At 45.7% G+C, this 18708-nt stretch overlaps 11 protein-coding genes across 11 annotated transcripts; 6 read left to right on the top strand and 5 right to left on the bottom strand.

Moving 5' to 3' along the window:
* Positions 1-257: 257 nt before the first annotated feature.
* On the top strand, positions 258-1450 carry COCCADRAFT_41625 (uncharacterized protein; the record flags this gene model as incomplete). Its single annotated transcript, XM_007719790.1, has 3 exons — positions 258-359; positions 412-999; positions 1133-1450. The coding sequence occupies 3 exons, from the start codon at positions 258-260 to the stop codon at positions 1448-1450; spliced, it is 1008 nt and encodes a 335-aa protein (XP_007717980.1).
* Positions 1451-2550: 1100 nt separating this feature from the next.
* On the bottom strand, positions 2551-2763 carry COCCADRAFT_77368 (uncharacterized protein; the record flags this gene model as incomplete). Its single annotated transcript, XM_007719791.1, has 1 exon — positions 2551-2763. A coding segment is annotated over one exon (213 nt), but the record flags the coding sequence as incomplete, so codon positions are not given.
* Positions 2764-3540: 777 nt separating this feature from the next.
* COCCADRAFT_110967 (uncharacterized protein) lies at positions 3541-4094 on the top strand (the record flags this gene model as incomplete). Its single annotated transcript, XM_007719792.1, has 3 exons — positions 3541-3657; positions 3707-3843; positions 3893-4094. The coding sequence occupies 3 exons, from the start codon at positions 3541-3543 to the stop codon at positions 4092-4094; spliced, it is 456 nt and encodes a 151-aa protein (XP_007717982.1).
* Positions 4095-6306: 2212 nt separating this feature from the next.
* On the top strand, positions 6307-6640 carry COCCADRAFT_110975 (uncharacterized protein; the record flags this gene model as incomplete). Its single annotated transcript, XM_007719793.1, has 2 exons — positions 6307-6372; positions 6524-6640. 2 exons carry the CDS (start codon positions 6307-6309, stop codon positions 6638-6640), a joined length of 183 nt encoding a protein of 60 aa, XP_007717983.1.
* Positions 6641-7992: 1352 nt separating this feature from the next.
* On the top strand, positions 7993-8148 carry COCCADRAFT_110961 (uncharacterized protein; the record flags this gene model as incomplete). Its single annotated transcript, XM_007719794.1, has 1 exon — positions 7993-8148. The coding sequence occupies one exon, from the start codon at positions 7993-7995 to the stop codon at positions 8146-8148; it is 156 nt and encodes a 51-aa protein (XP_007717984.1).
* A 2020-nt stretch (positions 8149-10168) lies between these two features.
* Positions 10169-10624, top strand: COCCADRAFT_9759 (uncharacterized protein; the record flags this gene model as incomplete). The annotated part of the gene is made up of 1 exon (XM_007719795.1): positions 10169-10624. The coding sequence occupies one exon, from the start codon at positions 10169-10171 to the stop codon at positions 10622-10624; it is 456 nt and encodes a 151-aa protein (XP_007717985.1).
* Positions 10625-10719: 95 nt separating this feature from the next.
* On the bottom strand, positions 10720-12177 carry COCCADRAFT_30864 (uncharacterized protein; the record flags this gene model as incomplete). The annotated part of the gene is made up of 1 exon (XM_007719796.1): positions 10720-12177. The coding sequence occupies one exon, from the start codon at positions 12175-12177 to the stop codon at positions 10720-10722; it is 1458 nt and encodes a 485-aa protein (XP_007717986.1).
* Positions 12178-12684: 507 nt separating this feature from the next.
* On the bottom strand, positions 12685-13044 carry COCCADRAFT_51343 (uncharacterized protein; the record flags this gene model as incomplete). Its single annotated transcript, XM_007719797.1, has 1 exon — positions 12685-13044. A coding segment is annotated over one exon (360 nt), but the record flags the coding sequence as incomplete, so codon positions are not given.
* A 547-nt stretch (positions 13045-13591) lies between these two features.
* COCCADRAFT_30865 (uncharacterized protein) lies at positions 13592-15441 on the bottom strand (the record flags this gene model as incomplete). The annotated part of the gene is made up of 5 exons (XM_007719798.1): positions 13592-13838; positions 13893-14495; positions 14543-14617; positions 14650-15183; positions 15425-15441. The coding sequence occupies 5 exons, from the start codon at positions 15439-15441 to the stop codon at positions 13592-13594; spliced, it is 1476 nt and encodes a 491-aa protein (XP_007717988.1).
* A 584-nt stretch (positions 15442-16025) lies between these two features.
* On the bottom strand, positions 16026-17383 carry COCCADRAFT_30866 (uncharacterized protein; the record flags this gene model as incomplete). The annotated part of the gene is made up of 4 exons (XM_007719799.1): positions 16026-16265; positions 16308-17167; positions 17233-17287; positions 17354-17383. The coding sequence occupies 4 exons, from the start codon at positions 17381-17383 to the stop codon at positions 16026-16028; spliced, it is 1185 nt and encodes a 394-aa protein (XP_007717989.1).
* A 449-nt stretch (positions 17384-17832) lies between these two features.
* COCCADRAFT_30867 (uncharacterized protein) lies at positions 17833-18575 on the top strand (the record flags this gene model as incomplete). Its single annotated transcript, XM_007719800.1, has 3 exons — positions 17833-17856; positions 17944-18072; positions 18105-18575. Coding segments are annotated over 3 exons (624 nt in total), but the record flags the coding sequence as incomplete, so codon positions are not given.
* Between the last annotated feature and the right edge of the window lie 133 nt (positions 18576-18708).

An 18708-nucleotide genomic window follows, 5' to 3' on the forward strand; every position in this document is an offset into this window, starting at 1 on the left:
CACAGCCGCGATATAGCACACACGTATAGATGTATATATGTGCACTGATATGCAATGCAGAGTTTTCTGCCTGCGAGCTGACTACATCTTAGTTCTTTACTACTGTCAGCCTTGAGCTCGCGCAAAAAGCGTATAGTACCTAGGCTCATATCCCAACAGCGCATCTTATTTGTAGCTTATGCAGCTGCTTCTTAAGTTTCACCGCGCCATCCCGAACCCTTTTTTTCGCTACCAACCTACTCAACCATATATCAGACATGATACAGGACTACCAACAGCATGAAGGAAGATATTTTGCGCAGGCAAATCCGTACGGTGGTGGTGACGGCTATGGCTCCGCCAACCCATATGGCAGAAGTGTGAGCAGTGGCTTTCCTAACATGACATCACGAGACTAATGCGACAGTATAGTACGATCAGCTGCAGCAACAGCTTAATCCTCTAGCGCCCCTCCAAAGCCATAGCGAATCGAATTACTCGCAGCCAGCGCAATACTCGCAAGCTGGTGCCTTAAGCCCCTCCAACACGAATGCGCCAACTGTCCCTGATACATACGTGCCCATGAGCAACTTGCCTACGCACGGCAACACTATAGAGGCGCCTCGAGCCCAGCCTCTAAGCCGAGATGACTTCTTTGCGCGCATTAGAGGCGCACAGGTGCGAATCGGCCAGCTAACCTCGGATATCCAAGCTATTGCCAGCATCCACCAGCGCATGCTTTCCTCGCCTGACAACCACTCTAGTGCTGAACTAGAGGAAATTGTAACCAACACGCAGATCAGAAACACACAAATCAAAGACGAGATCAATTCTCTAGAGATGGATGCTGTGCGCGATCCTGATAGTAAAATAAAAAGGTCTCAAGTTGAGGCGCTCAAGAGGACGTTCAAGAGCCAGCTCGAGGATTTCCAGAAGGAGGAGGCCGATTATTCTAAGAGATACCGCGAAGCTATTGGAAGGCAATACCGCATTATTAACCTAGACGCCACAGATGCCGAGGTTAAAGAGATGGCTAATTCCAACTTAGGTAACGAGGGCATCTTTACCTAGGCTATAAGTGTGAATTGAGAGTTAGATATTAAGGAAACCGTCTCTAACACGCCCTTAACTCAAATTCAACCGCATTGGTCAGGCGGCCAGTATTCTCGCCGCGGTACATGCGCGCCATAACGACATTCAGCGCATCGAAAAGACCATGAGCGAGCTTGCTTTGCTGTTTACCCAGCTCAACGAGCAAGTCACCTACCAGGATCCGTTAATCATAGAAGCAGAAGTCCAGACTGTGCAAGTCGAGGACAATAGCAACGAAGCAAACCAACAGCTAGGCAAGGCCATCAAGTCGGCAAAGCGGGCTAGAAGACGTAAATGGTGCATCTTATTAACTATTATCACAATTCTATACGTGATTGCTCTGATACTCGGATTGTACTTTAAGCTGAAACCTAAATAGACGAATGCAGCTAAGAACAATGTGAGTTCATAGCTGCTATATATACAAAACACAGCTACGACAAGAGGAAAGAAGAAAATAGGGTGCTCGTATTCCGAGAGAAGAAGGGCAGTTCATTTCTTATCCTTTGAGCAACAAGAATAGCTATCAGCGTGCGCAGCATGAAGATGCAAGTAGACGGCGCGTGATACTACACCCCCAAGCCACATTGGGTTTCCATCTACAGACCTAACAGCACCCACTGGCTAACTAGGAAGCTAGTCAATGCAGATTTTTCACTAGGCGGTAGGCTCTAAAATTAGCAAAAGCGTATAGCATGACTATATAGCGGCCATCCTAGAATAGCGTGCCCGTGAATCATTCGGCTACTGCCTGGCCCCAGACCATAGCAGAAGCGTGAAAATCTGTTTACTCGCTATACTCTTCGTGAAAATTAAGACGTTATGCTTCTAGTTTCCAATGGATTTGTGTTTAGATAGACACGTTAGCAACTTGGGGCTATTCGTCGGCAAGTGCTGGCAAAACGAGGCTTGCAGCGTCTGCTTCGCTAAACGACTTCATTAGGGGGCTAGATAGAGACACCGTACGAGTTGATTTGAGCGCCTACTGCAGATTGGAGGGCAGTTTCGCCTAGCACTGAGAAAACTACATAGCTGTAATTAGCCAAAAGAAGAACAGTGAAAATACGAACAAAGGGGTAACAGCAATAGGCAATAGGAAGTCATATTTGTGTTTAGAATTATCATTTGAGGTCAACGAAAGTATTGAAGAATGTTGTCAAAGTTGCCGATATCGCAATTCTTTCGCCACAGTATTGTTTTCTATCTTACTTGAAACCAAGTAAGAATTCGTAACTCGTACATAGATTGGACTCAGACGGTGGGAAAATCCGTATATACATACACTCCCTCCAGCGGCGCACAGGCTGGTGACTAGCAAAGCGCTTTGCATCGTTCGTCGACTTTCGGAAGTGACGAGACTCCAGTACAAGGCAAACATGCAAACAGGATCTGTAATCGTTAGCAGAGGAATTCCATACAAGTTTACGTTGTAAAATGAGGGCTTATCTTCAAGAAGAAGCAAATGGTCATATTAAGACCTACTTTAGATAAAAACTCAGATCTCACTTTGCCATTTAATACACTCGTCTTGTATGCAATTGTATCCCAAGTCACTAGAGCCAAAGCGTTGAGGGCAGAGACGATTAGGAGATAGCCGGCCATGTCTAGGTTTTCTCGGAAGCGGAATTGGCGCACGTAGATACGCATGGCGATAAAGGCGTAGACTAAGATCAGTAGGATCCATTCTAAGACCTTGTTTCAGTCAGCCATGTCTCGTAACCACCAAACTTGTCGGTAGCCTACCATACAATATGCCCCGCTGATGTATGTCATTTTGAGTGTTAAAAGTCATAGGTTATGTATGTGCATGAGCGTATGATATGGGTGAAGAACAGACCCAAGTTAGAGTGATAGGCAAGACAGCTCTATAGGTGATGGATGGCGGGCACACAGTACTTGCAGAACACAGGCGCTTGTTACATACAGCCTAGTATCACTTCATCAACGTTTCCTGCTGAGAAAGGGCCCTTTCAAGCCTTCTGGGTTGTGACTCACACGTGGTCCTTAGATTTGAGGGTGCGTTACGATGCTGCATGTATGTAGTTATACAGAGATTGTATTCGACAGAGAGCTACAGTAGATTCTAGACTGTAGAGCTATATATGTACAATGTTCGTTGCCTAAGCAACAATCAGGCCGGGCAGGTGGGTAAGCGAGGTCATAGACGAAAAGAAGAGACGAAGGGCGTTCAACCCATTGCAATGGATGTTAAAGGCGAACTAGCCACAGAATTTAACAGTAGTTCTATTAAAGTCCAGACTACTTGCCTGACTATTCTGAACAGCCCGAGGATAAATACATGCTGTTCAATCAGTAATCCGCGTGCATAAATTGAAGCCCCTCCAAAAATAGATTTGGCAATAGAGCAGACCTCGGTACGTCAGGTTTTGGAATATATAATGCAGGTTATAACACATTCCTAACTACTCAAGTCTGCAGCTTAGAATCAAACTTTCACTTGACCTCAATATGCGGTGTCAAAAATGGTGTTTTTCAAGCGCATTATTGGGTAATGTCTTCGCCCAATCAACAATAATGATAGATCTTCAGCACAATCGGGTTGAGCAAGCTGATTGCCCGCGAAAGGTAGGCAAAACAATAGGCGCTCATGATCAAAGTTAACGGCTAGGCGAAGTTACACTTTTGCTCAAAGACAGCATGGAGTGAATGTGCTGCACCAATCATATCATCCGACCGCTGCGTAGCCGCCGACAGGCTTAATGACGTCGCGTCTATTGCAATCGACCTAGGCTTGTGCTGCCAATTCTTTAGGTATTTTTGCTCTTGTATCGTTTCTATAGTTAAGTCTCTAATCTTATAGTGATGATCAATGTAATACGGTATATAAAGATGGGGGAGAAGAAGGGCAATGGTATCCTGGCCTAAAGGAAGTATCTAGTACTTTCAAAGAGCAGGTAGGCAGTTACATGTGCAGAAATGGAACTACTTCATCAATCTGCCCAGGGGCAGGTGCCGGAAACCTAGTTGCTTCTAACAATGCGGCTACTCCCACTGCTAATTAGTAGATTGTCTAAAGTGGAACAGCCTGTCTACAAGCATAGCACTGCTAAGTTTCTTACCTAACTACTAGTTAATTAGTATTTGAACATGACCATCGTCTTAATGCTTGTCCGATACTGGTGCATATTGTAATTACACAAACACATTAATTATACTAGCAGCAAACCCCTCCCGTCATTGATTGTGATCTGTATGCTATCCCATGTCTCGACACGCCAAGAGCAATATCCTTGCCCTAAGATGTGTCTCTAGGTGCAGCGATACACTATGTCGAGAGATAGGTTCACGCTTCACAAATCGAGAAACGCTTCCTATCGCATTTGAAAAGGTGTTAAAAAAGGTTCGAGATTCTTCAGTGACCATTTATTAAGTCGAATCATCTCCGATAGGGATTGCTGCGGTGTCGGCCTTGGTTGTTGTTGCATTCTTCGGTGCATGAGGAAAACTGTTTGTTGAATTTATTCATGATTACCTGCGTCGTCTCATCTACTTAGATAATTAGATAGCTAACGTCCATCCCTGCGTGCCGGGACGCACGGTGTAACGGGACACTTTCTCTTCCGGTCCCTCGGACTATCCCATAACATGCTTATATGTAGACAAGCGCGATGCGCATCTACTCTAGAGCTCTTACTCTCCTAGCATGTTAGCCTCCGATGCTAAAAAGCGCGTTATTAACAGTGCTATCGCTTGTTCTATTAATGCTATCTTCTAACTCTCCTCTAATACCCCCTGCTCCTCCGCGATAGTACGCTTCTACAAACAGCTTAGTGGTTTAGAAAGGAAGCTAGAATAGCAAAGATTAAGAATGCAGTCCTAAAAAGTCAGTTTAAAGCAATAAGTACACATCCTAACAGTTTCTCCGCGTAGACGGCAAGATCATTAAAACGCGTCGTGAAGGACGTGCGCTGTTAGCAGCACTTGGCATACAGATAGCCTGTAGTAGCGTGCTCAGATATCGCCGTACGCTATTATAACAGATTTGACGCTATACCTATAGTAGTTAACTACTAAGAATAACTGTGGCGCATGCCCGCAACATGTGCTGTTGCAACGTGACCTTAGCCGCCGTCGCCGTTTATTCTGCCTAAAGACGCCGATGCTGCCGCTCTACTAAGAAATAATAAAGCAGCGTTATCTTCGTATCGGCCCTCCTCCAGCCTATAGTTAATTAGAGTTTTCTTTCTAGTCTGTGATACTCTGTTGCTGACGTGTATCCCCTCTATGACGGATATTAGATGAGTCAGCATTGAACACAATTACGTATACCCTGGTAATAGCTCCCTAGCGTAGCGCCTTATTATTCACCTCAGACGATACTCCGTATAGGCCCCTAAAATAGTTTGCCTATAGACAGCTGGCTCACCGTAGTACTTGTGGCGGGCTGAGGCTCTCTTAGTGAGACACTCGGTGAGTCCTTGGTGGACGCTCTATCCGAAAGACGCTGAGACTAAAGTGAGAGCTTTTTTCTCTAGTTTGTACTTGAATATGAGCCCTCGTATCGATAGTTGTATAGCTACCAATCGGATACAACTCTACACTCTCATGCAGTTGCAGCTTCCGGTTTCTGTAAGCAGGCGACCTCTGATCCCACGCTAAGCCTCTGTCGCTTAGTGGCAATCTAGCCTAAATTGTATTAGTTTCTGTCAGCAATGCGTCTTCTTCAAAGTCTCAGACCAATCAATATATCATGTTCTCATAACTTAACTATTTTTGGACAAGCGCGCCCTAGACGGGTCCGTGTCCTGCGTGGGATGATAGTTCGGCAATGTGCGCAAAGCGGAAGCTGCAAGTGCATGAGAGTGTAACCTGCCTACGTACCTACTCTCTAAGCGCAGCCCCTCACAGACGTCTTTCAATATAAGACTTATCTACCTTGGTGCGGACTAGAACGGAACAGTCAACCCCACACTGTTTATAGTAACGCCTCCGGCGAGAGGTATCATATTCTAAGCTCGGTTATATACTTTTCGACTACGAATATACGTCTGACTCAGCGTGGATATGCGTTCTGCCCCTGATTGATTGCGTGGCACTGTGCTCGAAAGTCTGCTTAGTAGTTAGAGCAGGAATAGACTTGAAGAATGCGAGCGGAGATATAAACATGTGTATGCCATTAGTTAACATGAATAACTTTCTAGTTTGCAAGTACTTAAGAATTGTCAATTCTATTATTATCTTACTAAGAGATAAATTTCCTTTATTATCTACAATATGAAGATCCTTTCAATCGCAATTATATCTAAACTTGCTGTCATCGTGACTGCTGCAGATTGTGGCGTTACAGCCTTCGGTCAAAGTGGTTGCGACGAAACCGGCAGTCAACCTTGGTTATGGAGGGTAAGTATGGTATCGAGTTCATATACTCATGTTCCGCAATACCATGACGTTCTAGTCTAGTCGTGCTCTATCTTGCTAATTGCTTTTAAAGTGTACTCCCACTACTAATGATCTTGCAATGAAATATGGGCCACCAAACAACAACTGCGCATTCCTTTCAGGGCATCCCCAGGATAAATACTACTGCGTGCGTATCTCATTTCAATAGTGTTATTACGCTTCTTGTAAATGCTAACAGAATTCATCAAGTGCGCAAAATCTCGATAGACTCTGTATGATAGGCTAGAGCCCTTTGCTCTCTTATCCTCTGTAACCTCGATTCCTTTTTGTACAGCCCGATTGCCGCTTAGGTAGCTAGCATATCCGCCTGCCCCTATACATAGCTACGTAGCCTAGATCTTAGCTCTCTATCGAATATAATTGTAAGGCCTTGCGTTTACTATATATACTGTCCTGTGCAGAGCATCAGCAGAACGCTGATTACTCGTACCTTTTGGTTGTAGTTAGTGCAGTAACACATTGCTAAATTTCTTACAATAACCTCCTTCTCTAATAATTCCTATTAGTTATAGCTCTTCGAGCCTAGTGTGAGAGGTTTGGCAGGTAGGAGCAAGAATATTAATAGTGTTCTGACGAATCCTTGGAGTGTTCTTTCTAAAGATTGGATGGGAGCTTTATATATTATGCAGGTCCTCCGCCTTACTAACCTAAGGGTGTGACAAGTAACAAGCAGGATTCTCTCCTTGTCGAAGGGCCGCATGACGAAGACCTAGTGAGCGCCCTGACAGAAGGAAACAATCTTTGGTGCGGGCACGTGACGTACTATCCACGCCAAGACGGGCTATTAGTGACAGCCGGACCTTATGTGATGGAAGGCCATTAGAGGAGAAGGAACTATTAGTGATGGCGACGAACATTCTAATGGAACGATAGAATTAATACATGTAAGTAATTGTGGGTGCGAAAAGTATTGTGTATTGGTGTATGTCGTGATAGGAGCAAGTTTAAATACAGCGTTATTAGTCAGTGGGCAACCACGTGACTATACATAGTACTTCTGGGCTTACAATACATATAAAGGACGGACGGATTTTATTATTACACTCGTGGTTGTAACGATGTTACAGCCTCGCCAAGTATCGAACTAATCCTAGAGCCGGATCGGAGGTAGTATCTGCCGCCCCCTTCATCAGCTATTTGCTCCTTAGTCAGATCCGATTCGGATCCGACTAGGATAGGTATATATTGAGACACTTCCTGTAGCTAGCTCTGTAGACTTTTGATATCCTTTCGTACAAGGCCTATAGGTGTCTATTCGAATCAAGGCTCGTTTGATGTCTCACGCACTCCCATATGCCTCTGAGTGACACTACTGCCGATACTGATCCGAGTAGTCTTGCCTGCGCCGTTACATCCCGTTACACCGTGCGTCCCNGCACGTAGGGATGGACGTTAGCGGCGCTACTCTCGTATCGGCCCTCCTCCGGCCTGTAGTTAATTAGAGTTTATTTATTTATTTATTGAGTCCTACTCGGTTTCAGCCGCGTTTTCTCCGCAGCTATGCCCGGCATGGCTGGCGTAGCCAACAGCCGACGCCGCGCAGACGTTAATCCGCGCCGCCCCACGTCACTCCCTTATGGGAGCCAGCTGTTCCTAGAGGCCTGCCGTTTCCCCTCCACCACTATCTACAATCTGGCTGCCACCTCATCTAGATAATGGCTCTACTAATAGTATGCTGTGTTTATAGGCTCGTAGAGGCGTGCTGCCTCGTGTTTTGCGGCCGCGATACCTACAGTCTCCCCCCAGCGCTTGGCTGTCGCCTACGCGTCTTCGATCCCAACGTGCCCAAGGATCTGCGCTTGTTCTACAAACTGGATGGCTTTGGTGGCTAGCTGTGGCTTACTCAGGATGGCCCGGAGGTTGTTTCGTCCACGGAGGTTGCCGAATACCTGGTTCCGGAGGTCCTTGAGCATCCTGCAGTGGAGCAGGATGTGGGCAACAGTCTGTCGTCTCTCCCCGCATTAGCAGCGAGAGCTGGTAACCCCTGGCACTCTTTGGGTGAAGAGAAAGTCGCGCAGGCCTATCTTCTCGGTACGCAGCTGCACTAGCAGCGCGCTCTGTCGTTTAGTAAGGCCTTCGTGGATCTGAAGTACTTTGTTGGTGGGCAATGGTGTGTGTCTATAGGTTGCTCGGCCCTTGGCCTCTGCTCGCCATTTGGCAGCCCATGCTCGCTCTGTTTGAGTCCTGCACCAGCGNCTGACGGTTGATCTGATTGGATAGCTTAGGGAGCTATCGCCAGGGTATACGTAGTTGTGTTTAATGCTGACTCATCTAATATCCGCCTCGGAGGGACAGACATCAGCGGCGGAGTGACACTGACTAGAAAGATAACTCTAATTGACTATTTGCCGGAAGAGGGCCGATACGAGAGTAGCGCCGCTAAGTTAGATTGTTTCTTGGTAGAACGATGGCGGCTAAGGTCGCGTTGCAATGGTCAGGCTGAGCATCTGGCCGTAGAGGCTTCTAGAAAGCCGCTAGCATGCGCCACAGCTATTCTTAGTAAATAGCTACTATAGGCATAGCGTTAAATACGCTACAAAAACGTATGGTAATATTTTAGTACGCTACTGCAGGCGGGCTGCATGCCAAGTGTTACTAACAGCGCACGTCCTAGGGGACACGTTTTAACGATCCTACCATTTACCTGGAGAAACTGCTGGGATATATACTTACCACTTTAAATCAGTCTTCTAAAGCTGCAGTCTTAATCCTCGCTATCCTAACTTATTTTCTAGCCTACCAAGTTTCTCGCAAATAAGTACTCTCGTGAACGAACAGGGGGTGTTAGAGGAGAGTTAAAAGGTAGCGTCAAGGAAGCCAGCGACAGCACGGTCAACGACGCGCTTTTTCAAGTCGGAGGCCAGTGTATTAGGAGAGTAAGAGCTAGAGTATAGATGCGCATTACGCTTGTCTATATATAAGCATGTTGCGGATAGTCCGAGAGTCCGGAAGAGAAAGTGTCTCGTTACACCGTGCGTCCCGACACGTAGGGACGGACGTTATTGAAGCTCCATCGAATACAATATTGTTACACCCGGCGTTGCCTTTGGTATAGCGCTCCTTGATCTGAGCCCCTTACACTTTAGCCCAGCGATGTAAACTGATGTTTCTCATCAACAACCAATTGTCGAGATTTCAGTAATAGATGTAGCCACGGATCGCACTAAGAAACCTATTCCATAAGAAGCAATACCAGAAAATAACTAATATAACTACCATTCTTGCAGAACGGTTCGGGATTCTCCAAACCGGAGATAGTTTGCATATCCGCTCCACTCCATTCCAGTACTAGTTAGTAGGATCGGCCTCAAACTCCCCCAGCTTCCTAAGCTCTTGTAATTCCGAATTACAAGACTGACTCCGCTTACGTCCCTATCCAAGTCCTTGGATCAACTTTTATGATTCAATACTGCTGCCCGTTCCTAATCCTGTGAGGCGTAAGTCAGAGATTCGCAGCTTGATCGGATCTGTATGTCATGCCGATATGACGCCTATTTGTCACAGTCTGAGGCGCTGAATTGCCCAAATAGGAAGTATGAAGAGATATCGCGCTGGGTTTACAAAGCAAACTGACTCGGTTTGAGGGTTTGTTTTGCGTATGGAGCAAACAACTGCGAAATTGGAAACTCACATGCAAAACATCTTAGATCGAATGATGGTCAGCTCAAGCGTAACAATGACGCAAGAAGATATAAGATCCCTTGCAACATTGCGCGAAGAATGGACAAGTACTCGTAAATGCAGAGATATTTGTTCTCAAGCAGAACAAAACTTAAAAGAGAACGTAAGCGTTATCGATAACCACGCTACCGGAAATGAAGCCGTGCAATTTCTGGTATCAAACGGCCAAAAGACAATACATGGCAAGAACCGTGGATATGGGGACTATATCAAACAACTTGGTGGTCATCTCAGCGACCAGTCAATCCAGAAGGTATCCGGCGATTTTTTGCAGATGAGTATTCACAGGTCAGGATATGGAGATCTGGATAACGCGGTACCTGAAGCCAAAGATATGGATAAGAGAGAAACAAACTGGCGGCCGGAATACGGTGGGGGTAGGACGCTCAAGTCCCAGCTTGTTGCAAGCGACTCAAGCAATCAAGCTGAGCTAGGTAAAGCCAAGTTCTGATGCTTAATGTTGTTCCGTAATTTCAGAGCGAGTCGCAGGACCTGCACCTGTGATTATACCTATCTACACTAGCTGGTGGATTTTTGTGCTAGACATCAAGGTTGCTCATCTTCTACACAGCCTCCCTCAAGCCTATGCTGCAACCCTCGTACATACGCAATGAAGTCTTTCAACTCATGTGGCTTTGCTTCCTTTGGAGTCTGATTCTGAAGATCTCTTATTAGTTCTCGTACCTCAGCACTGCTTGATATTACATTCGCAGTGTAGTCGTCGATCGTCTTGGATTGCCGTTCAAGATAGCCATTGATGGTGTGAATCGCTCGTGTTGCCTTTTCCTTAGAATCGATATCTTTTAACCTTTCGAAAACATTATCGACAATTTTTATGGCGACTTCGAACTTCGTGTGCGATAGGCTGACTAGCAGTGAGTGGGTTGTGGCAAGAGCATGTCCTCTATAAGCAGCCGCCTCCTTCTTTGCCTCTTTCGTAATCTCGACTTGTTCCATCATCTTTGCTAAAGACTTGGTGACGATACATTTTTGCTTTTGAATCTCCTCTTCTAGTTGGGTCTGGTTCGCAACAAGCCGCCCAATATCAGCCTTGTAGTTGGCGATGATTTTGGTGTATCCTTCTTTCCGCTCCGTCTTCTGCAAATTTGCTACTAATCTCTTTAAACTAGTAATAGCCTGCGTCTGATTTGCATCCTCATGCTTGTAGAAGTCATTTGACATTCGAAAATTTTCTACCTCGGCAAGTGAAAGCTGGCATTCGCGCTGAAGTTGTAACTCCCTCTCGATAGCCTTGTTCAGTTGCTCTTCTATTTCTCGGCATTTTTGTAATTCCTCCCCCGCATCCTCAATCTTCTTTTGCAAGCTTTCTTTTTCTTTCTCAGCTATGCGAAGAGCGTGTGCGCTCTTTCCCGCCTTCGAACGAAGCATTACGTTTGTCTCAGCAAGTTTGCGATTCAACTCGTTCCGAGTCTCGATCATTTTAGAAGATGTGATGCAAACCTTCTTTAGGCGAGCTCGGTTATCCTCAAGGGTATGCTTAAGGTTGTTTTTCTCGATTTCTTTCAACAAAATGGTAGACTCGATTTCCATAATCTTCTGTATGAGGTCCTTTTTCTGTTCGTCACTTGTATTGCTAGCCTTGAAGTTGGCGAAGGCACTGTGGTGGAGATCCCTTGCGCTGGAACTGAGGTTTGCCGCTTCCTGGCTCCACTGGTGACGCGACCAGCTTCCGGCTGCAATTTCTCGTTCATAATACTCGGTCGTCTGCCTGCATGCAAGCATTGCTTGCTCTGATTGGTGTTCGACGTGAGCTAAATAACTTTGTAGAAAGTCGATATGATGGTGGAGGTTGTTGATTGTCTCAGCAGCCGTGTAAATCTCGAAAGCTTGGGCTTGGAATGTATGTTGGAACATGTTGTTTAGCGTATGCGCTTCAGAAAGTTGAGTCTGAATTTCTTTAATCTTGCCAAGAAGTCGATCATTTTGGTTCTGCAACTCGGTGTTCTCCCGGTTCACAGACGCTATAATCTCTGCAGGCTCCATGTTGAGAAGTTTGCTTATAACTACCAGATCTAGTTAAGTAACGTATCGTCCTCGTTCGTAAAAGTTGGGATCAGTAGGTTTGCACGAAAGATAAAATAGAAGATACGTCAATTTATCTGAGATGGTTTTTTTGCCGTGCGGCGCGATAATCAGAAGCTTGGAGCTAAGCCAGGAAGAATCAGGCAACCAATTTAGGCATCGAGCCAGCGGTGAAGGGCCTGCATAGTACCCTTGCCCATTCAACGCCACAGCGCCTGCTCCAATGGCCGCCGAGGGGGCGAAGCCTTGGAGAGCCGTTGACGTGTTCATATCGCCCAACCAAATAATGTGCACAGACGACAACAGCGACAATATCAACACTTGAAATAACTACTATACGCGCGCTCACTAGCGTCGCGACTTGGCGGCAGACCTTTTCTTAATACGTCTTACCAGTGCTAAGAATACAGGAGTACTTGAAATTACAGCCTTGCGTAGATCATCCAATACCCCGTTTTCATCTACGGCATTCAGTACACTGGTTCCTCCCAGTCTTCTCTGAACCCAGTACTGTGCAAGCCTCACAATTGCATTTTCTGGTTGGCTATGCCGAGACCTGAACTGCTGCAGTGTTCCCTGGGACGAATCTTGCCATGTGTTGTCTCTCAAGATGGGTGGAGGCTGAGCCTGAGAACTTACAAGGTCAGTGTTTTCTGGCGTTGCTAAGTCCTCAATTGGAGTTTCGAGTTGCCCAATTCCTTCGCAAAAATTTCTACTAAGAGATAAGATAGCTTTTGCAATAGCAGTATTAGCTTCGCATAGCTCCAAGATGTGTGTTACGAGCGACTCAGTGGACGCTTGACTGATAGTCTGTAGCGCGGCTCTAATGTTAGGGGTATTATTTGCCATACTAACAGATCATGATACGGAAGCTGTGAATTCTACATGTTTCCAATACGGGATGAATATATACTCTTAGATAAGGCAATAAGATGCATTATTATGCGATGTAATTAAAGTGCAGCAAGCCTAGAATAAAAAGGCCCTTGGCTCGATCAATTGAATTCTTGTGCAGTCCCACTAGGTCACTTTACGTCTTGGAACGGAATCACTAGCTTTTTCTTAGTGAAATCGCTGCTGGATAAGAGGTTATTTAGGTTTGTTCAGTCCAATAAAGGCCCTGCTGACTAGGCTCTGGCATCGATAGTCTCAAACTGATAATACTCTACGTAGAGTGGAGCCTCTTTTCGTTTTTCGACTATGGAATTGGGTAAGCAGGTTCATCATTAGCTTTTGCTTTAGCCGGGTCCGTAAATAGTCCTTTGTCAAACAAGATATAATAAAAAGATGAGATTATGTCGAGATTGTTATACGTGCGAAGCAAGGAGTGACTGAATAGAATACGCAGACCAGAGCTTTTCCGTTCCAGGACTACTTAGACCAGATCATATGCTCTAACTAGCTCCATCAACGGCACTGAGTCTCCTGGTAACCAAAGCCGATTCAAAGCCTCAAGATCTCGAGATAAGATCGGATGAATCGGCCCAAACTCGGACAATCTTTTGATAGTGCGGCGACGAAGGGCATCTATAGTCGCAGCTGTGACTTTTGTTTGCTCCGCAATCAATGGATAATTTGCAGAGGAACGAATAACGCGAAAAAGGAAAACTATTTTGAATTCTCTGTAAATTTTTAGTACAAATTAGAGCTAATTTATGGATTATTAAGCAACTTACGTGTGGAGTGCGCTGACAGGGTTGCTCAACATCATTGAGCTACCACTTTTGGTTTGACATGTCTCATACATGCTGTCAGAAGCCGCACCGACGCGATCAAAGCACTCAACAGTTAAGAGAGCGTATTTCTCCCAATTCAGGAAGACTTTGACAATATCTTGCTGACCGTTCGATAATCTGTCCTCTGGAGAGTGGACATAGGAATGCAGCGCATATTCTGCGATGCCCACGTACGGCCTCAACAACTTAGCCATACCCTCATAGTACTCTGTTCGTAGCGAAGCTATGAGAGGATCAGTTGATAGAGGCTCTGTATCACTCCAGGTCAATCGTGAGATTAAATTTGATCTCCATTCTTCCAACATCTTGATTTGCTGGTTGGCGACGCTCCCAAGAGCACAAAGGGCCTCTTCATCCATTTCCCTCATTTGTGGGAGATATGAACGCGCAAAATCGCTCAAGGCATCAAGCAGAACTCGGAGATTTACTTTCGTCCAGTAAACTCTTTCAGAAAACTGTCCCACATTTCCTTCTGGAAGTAATGTGCTCCAGTGTTTCGGAACAGGACCGAACGAGGCGCAATTGAAGCAGTTACTTATACCGCTAGAGGGACAGTTAAGAGAGTTCACAGACTTATATCAGCAACTTACCGTGCTAGATCCTGATAAATCCAGAAACCCCTCTTCGCCTCCTCAGAAATTGAAGTAGTGCTACATGCTATTAGCCTAAACTTGTAAGTAATGGTCGCCGGTCTTACTTCTTGAAAACGACTTTGTATATGTCGCGAGCGTTGCAAAGGTGCGCCAAGCTGTCTTGAAGCATTCCGTTTTGGTTCGTGTATAATGCAGCCAGAGTTAAGGCCTGGGCAGCGTGAATATTACACTCCCCGATTCTGTACCTGAGGATGACATTCGCATGAGAATAATACACTTCGCCTGGTAAGGTACTTGGGCTTCCTGTATTTTTGGTAATCGATTGACAGCTCCCTAATGCGAAAATGAGGAGTACGTGGGCATTCCCTAGGGACGGCATAATAACTCCTTTCCGCACTACTGGATCGCCGAGGAATTCCTTACACATCTCCTGAGGGTCGTCAAAAAATGGGTGGAAAGGATGCACATTCTTAAAATAAGACTGAGAAAGCAGGTGTAGCTCTTTGGGCAAGAACGCTTTTGTTCCGTGCTCTCGTTCAGGGTCAAGTGGTATGAACTGTAAGTTGCAATGACCTCTGTTGAGCCCTCCCAAGTCGCTGTGTATACCACGAAGCTGTTTGTACGCAGCATCGAGGGTACTATGCAAGCTGTTTAGAGACATCTGCTGTCTATGCAAGGTTAATAAGGAATGGTAATGCTAGTGATAGCGACATACTTGGATGGTTTAACGTCCTCATACACGCACTCTATGCGGTTATAACGACATCCCTCGCATGGACGTAATCCATCGCATCTCATCTTGCGACTACGGCATTTCTTGCAAGCTTCTGAAACTCGAGGCCTAGAAGTTCTGAATGATTCCTCGTTGGTGGAACTTACGTTTTGATCTTGTACATCTAGAGTAGGAACAAAAGACATCTCGCTGAAAGACTAGAGCTATAACAGAGCCGAATCGTGAAGGTTTTGAGAGGCAATACTCTGTGAGAACTTCTTGAAGCTTTTAAATGAATTTAAAAGGTAGAGAGTGGTAGTAATAAGGGGCAGCAACTAATGGTGGCCAGGATTGTTAGAAATCTGGAGCCAGTGCAATTTATGGAAATTGGAAGCTAATATTGTTATGTATGCAAGGTCAGATGTCTAGAACTATCAAAAAGAGTTCAGCACCAATCGGTTGAATGGAAAGTAACTGATAACTCACATTAGCAAAGATACGCCACCTTCCTCCATGTCGTCCTCGTGTGCCTCTCGGCTCAACCATCTGTCACGCTAATACCTCTCAAGGGGTGCTTAAGACCAAACGTAGCGATGTATTTCTTCGATGATTGCAATCACGACGTAGTGCTATTCAAATCTAGGTATTATATGCTTGTAGCGATTCACCTTTCTAACATAGTTACAGGGTATCCACATAAAATCGCAGAAGCAAAACTCTCTTAAAGATGCGCTATGATGCTAAGGAAAATGCGATGTTAAAATAGATTCAAATACCAAGGCAATTGAAGACTTGGGCTTGAAGCATTGGAGAGCATTCCTCCAACGGAACTTCTTCGCCTACTCCAATTTGCAAATCATCCGGTAGGATGCCAGAATAAACAGGATCCAAAACATCCATGCGCTTGTCCTCAAACTCCAACAACTGCTCATAAGTGTACTCACCAACAATATCTCGTAGTTGGCTCGCGCAGCGCGTGTGTAAAAGAAGCGCGCCAAGATTTACTCGCTGTAAGAGCATTACAGTATCTGATTGGGTTGCGACAAGTACCTTGTGGCCGCGAACACCATTGGAAGTCGAGTAGAAAGAACCTATAGCTACAATTCCAGTAACACCCTTAGGAAGAACGTCTGTCGCCTGAAAAAAAGGTGGTATGAGTAGTTGACCAGGAGCAGCATACGTAGTAGCGGCTTCAACCAGGACTGTTTGTGGCACGGCTGGTGATGAAGGGTGTGAATATGCTGGTCTGGCTGAATCTTGACGGCATCCCAGAGATTTCCATGATGCAGGCTGGCTCTCAATTGAAAGTAGGTCATCAGAAACCGGAACATGCGCGCCGTTGGCAGTGGTAGCCTCAGTTGACGGATAGAGCGATGTCGCTCTCAGGTCTGGAATGCTAGGCCAATGTCTAGACCTCGACCGTCTCGGTGTCGGAATGCATGCGAAGCATGATCGCAGCAATTTCAAAAAGTTCTTGGGACTAAGCTGTATGGAATTAGTCTTCGCATTTGAAGATGGATGTCGTAGAGTCCTTACTACGGCTGTATCAGGAATTCTCCTGCAACACTGGCTGTCAAACTCTTCCATCCTTTCTAAGGTATAGTTGTATATTTCCGTAGAACTGAAGTCTTTTCCATAAAATTCTCCAAAGGTCAAAACAACTTCCTCATCTATCCGCTGTATTGAAGACGTGGACCCAAAGGGTTGGGAGATAGTTACTCGAACATAATGAGTACTGCGATGGCAATAAACATCATGAAAGGCCAAAAGATCTGGCTTTATGGCAGCGCACTGTTTGGGTCCGATGTAAATATGTTTGATAGCGTCGCCGTGCTTCGTTGCGTGGTATTGATATGGCTCGTGGCAGGGGAAGCGCTTTAGGCAACGCCCGCATTGGTATTTCCCGTCCGCTATTACAAGTCAATATCCATGTATACTCAAATTGCAAGCATGGTTCGAAAATGAAATCTCTTACAATCGGGGTGAATTATAAGGTCTTCTTGCGATGGTTGGTCCTCTAGAGAATCAGGCTAAAGGGTCAGTTCCTTTCTTATCCCTTGGAATTTGGATCCAAAAGATAGTCACAAGCCACATACCAGAGATACATCTGCAGGAGATGGAACCATTGTGTCAGCAGACCTAGCTCGAAAGAAGGCAACCAGTGAAGGACGAAAGGGCGGTGAGGCAATCAACTGAAGGGCATTTTAGCCTCGCAGGAAGGGTGCATGATATATGATTTTCTCAGCTTCTCAAACGACTCTACATTGTCCTTTTGAAAACGCTCTAGACAACGAGAGGCCATTGCTTCCTGAGAGGTGGCTCTGGTCAGGGTTCTTGCCGACGAAAGGCACGGACGGGAGCGTGGGTATGAGGCAAACCACACGGCACGGCCCCGATAGCCTGGCTGGGCGTTGAATACTGTGAGTTTGCATGATCTAATCACATAGCAAAGTATTTCATCGATTGACGGCTTGCCCGGATGAGCATGACAGACTTGGCGATATTAGGCCCTTTCACAGCTTGCGAGGCCTGCAGCGGGAAAGCCTCTTTACTGAACGCTACGTGTATCAGAGTCATGCCAGGCGGTACCGTGGGTTTGGTAAGGTGGCGCTCTTGGCGAAGCATATTCTTAAAGCGGCTTAGGTTCTGGTCCCAGAACTGGGATTGAAAACTTATCTCTTTAGAGATCCTCTCCACAGTCGCACCTGCAAACTCGGACATCTGCTCTGTAAGAGAAATGGTAGATTCTCAATCTCAGACCGATTTAACAAAAGCCCTCGACTCTTGTACACCATGTGATGTCTTGAGTAACAAAGTGAGTAAACCTTGAAAAACATATGATGGTAGATAATAAGAGAAATCAAGGTTTTGCTTTCAAGTATGCAGCAATTTTTGAGAAAAGGAACCCCAGATCAGTGTTTCAAACTGCTTCCTGAGGAGTTCAAGTCTGATGAACGATTTAAGCGGATAAATTCTCTCCGAACCCCGGTCCCAGCCACACCGCAGCCACACCAACCACAGGACCTCCCAACCTTGGCGGAAGAATACTTCCGACCTTCCATCCCAGATCGAGGGAACAGGTTGAAAAGATTGGTAAAAGTTGCTCAACATATCACGGAGTTTCAAATCCAGGATAATGTTGATCTAGGCAAAGCCTACAATGAAGAATCTATTCAGGAAACCCCAATCGCACAGACAGGGGCAACTGTTGATCCAGGCAGTGTTTGCGATGCAGACTCAACTCTGGAACCTTCGATCGCACGGGCAGCAGCAATTTTCAACAAAATAACTTCGAAGCAAGATACCAAAGGAACGATAGTGAGCAGATTCAACACTACGCCTCTATGCCCTGGAGCGCTACTACGCCCTACAAGACGAATATATCTAAGAAGTCAAAGGAGGTCGAAGCAAAGCACCACAAGGAACTACTAGAAGACAAATTCCTCCTATC

This window comes from Bipolaris zeicola (assembly GCF_000523435.1).
Source record: "Bipolaris zeicola 26-R-13 unplaced genomic scaffold scaffold_350, whole genome shotgun sequence".
Taxonomy (NCBI): domain Eukaryota; kingdom Fungi; phylum Ascomycota; class Dothideomycetes; order Pleosporales; family Pleosporaceae; genus Bipolaris; species Bipolaris zeicola.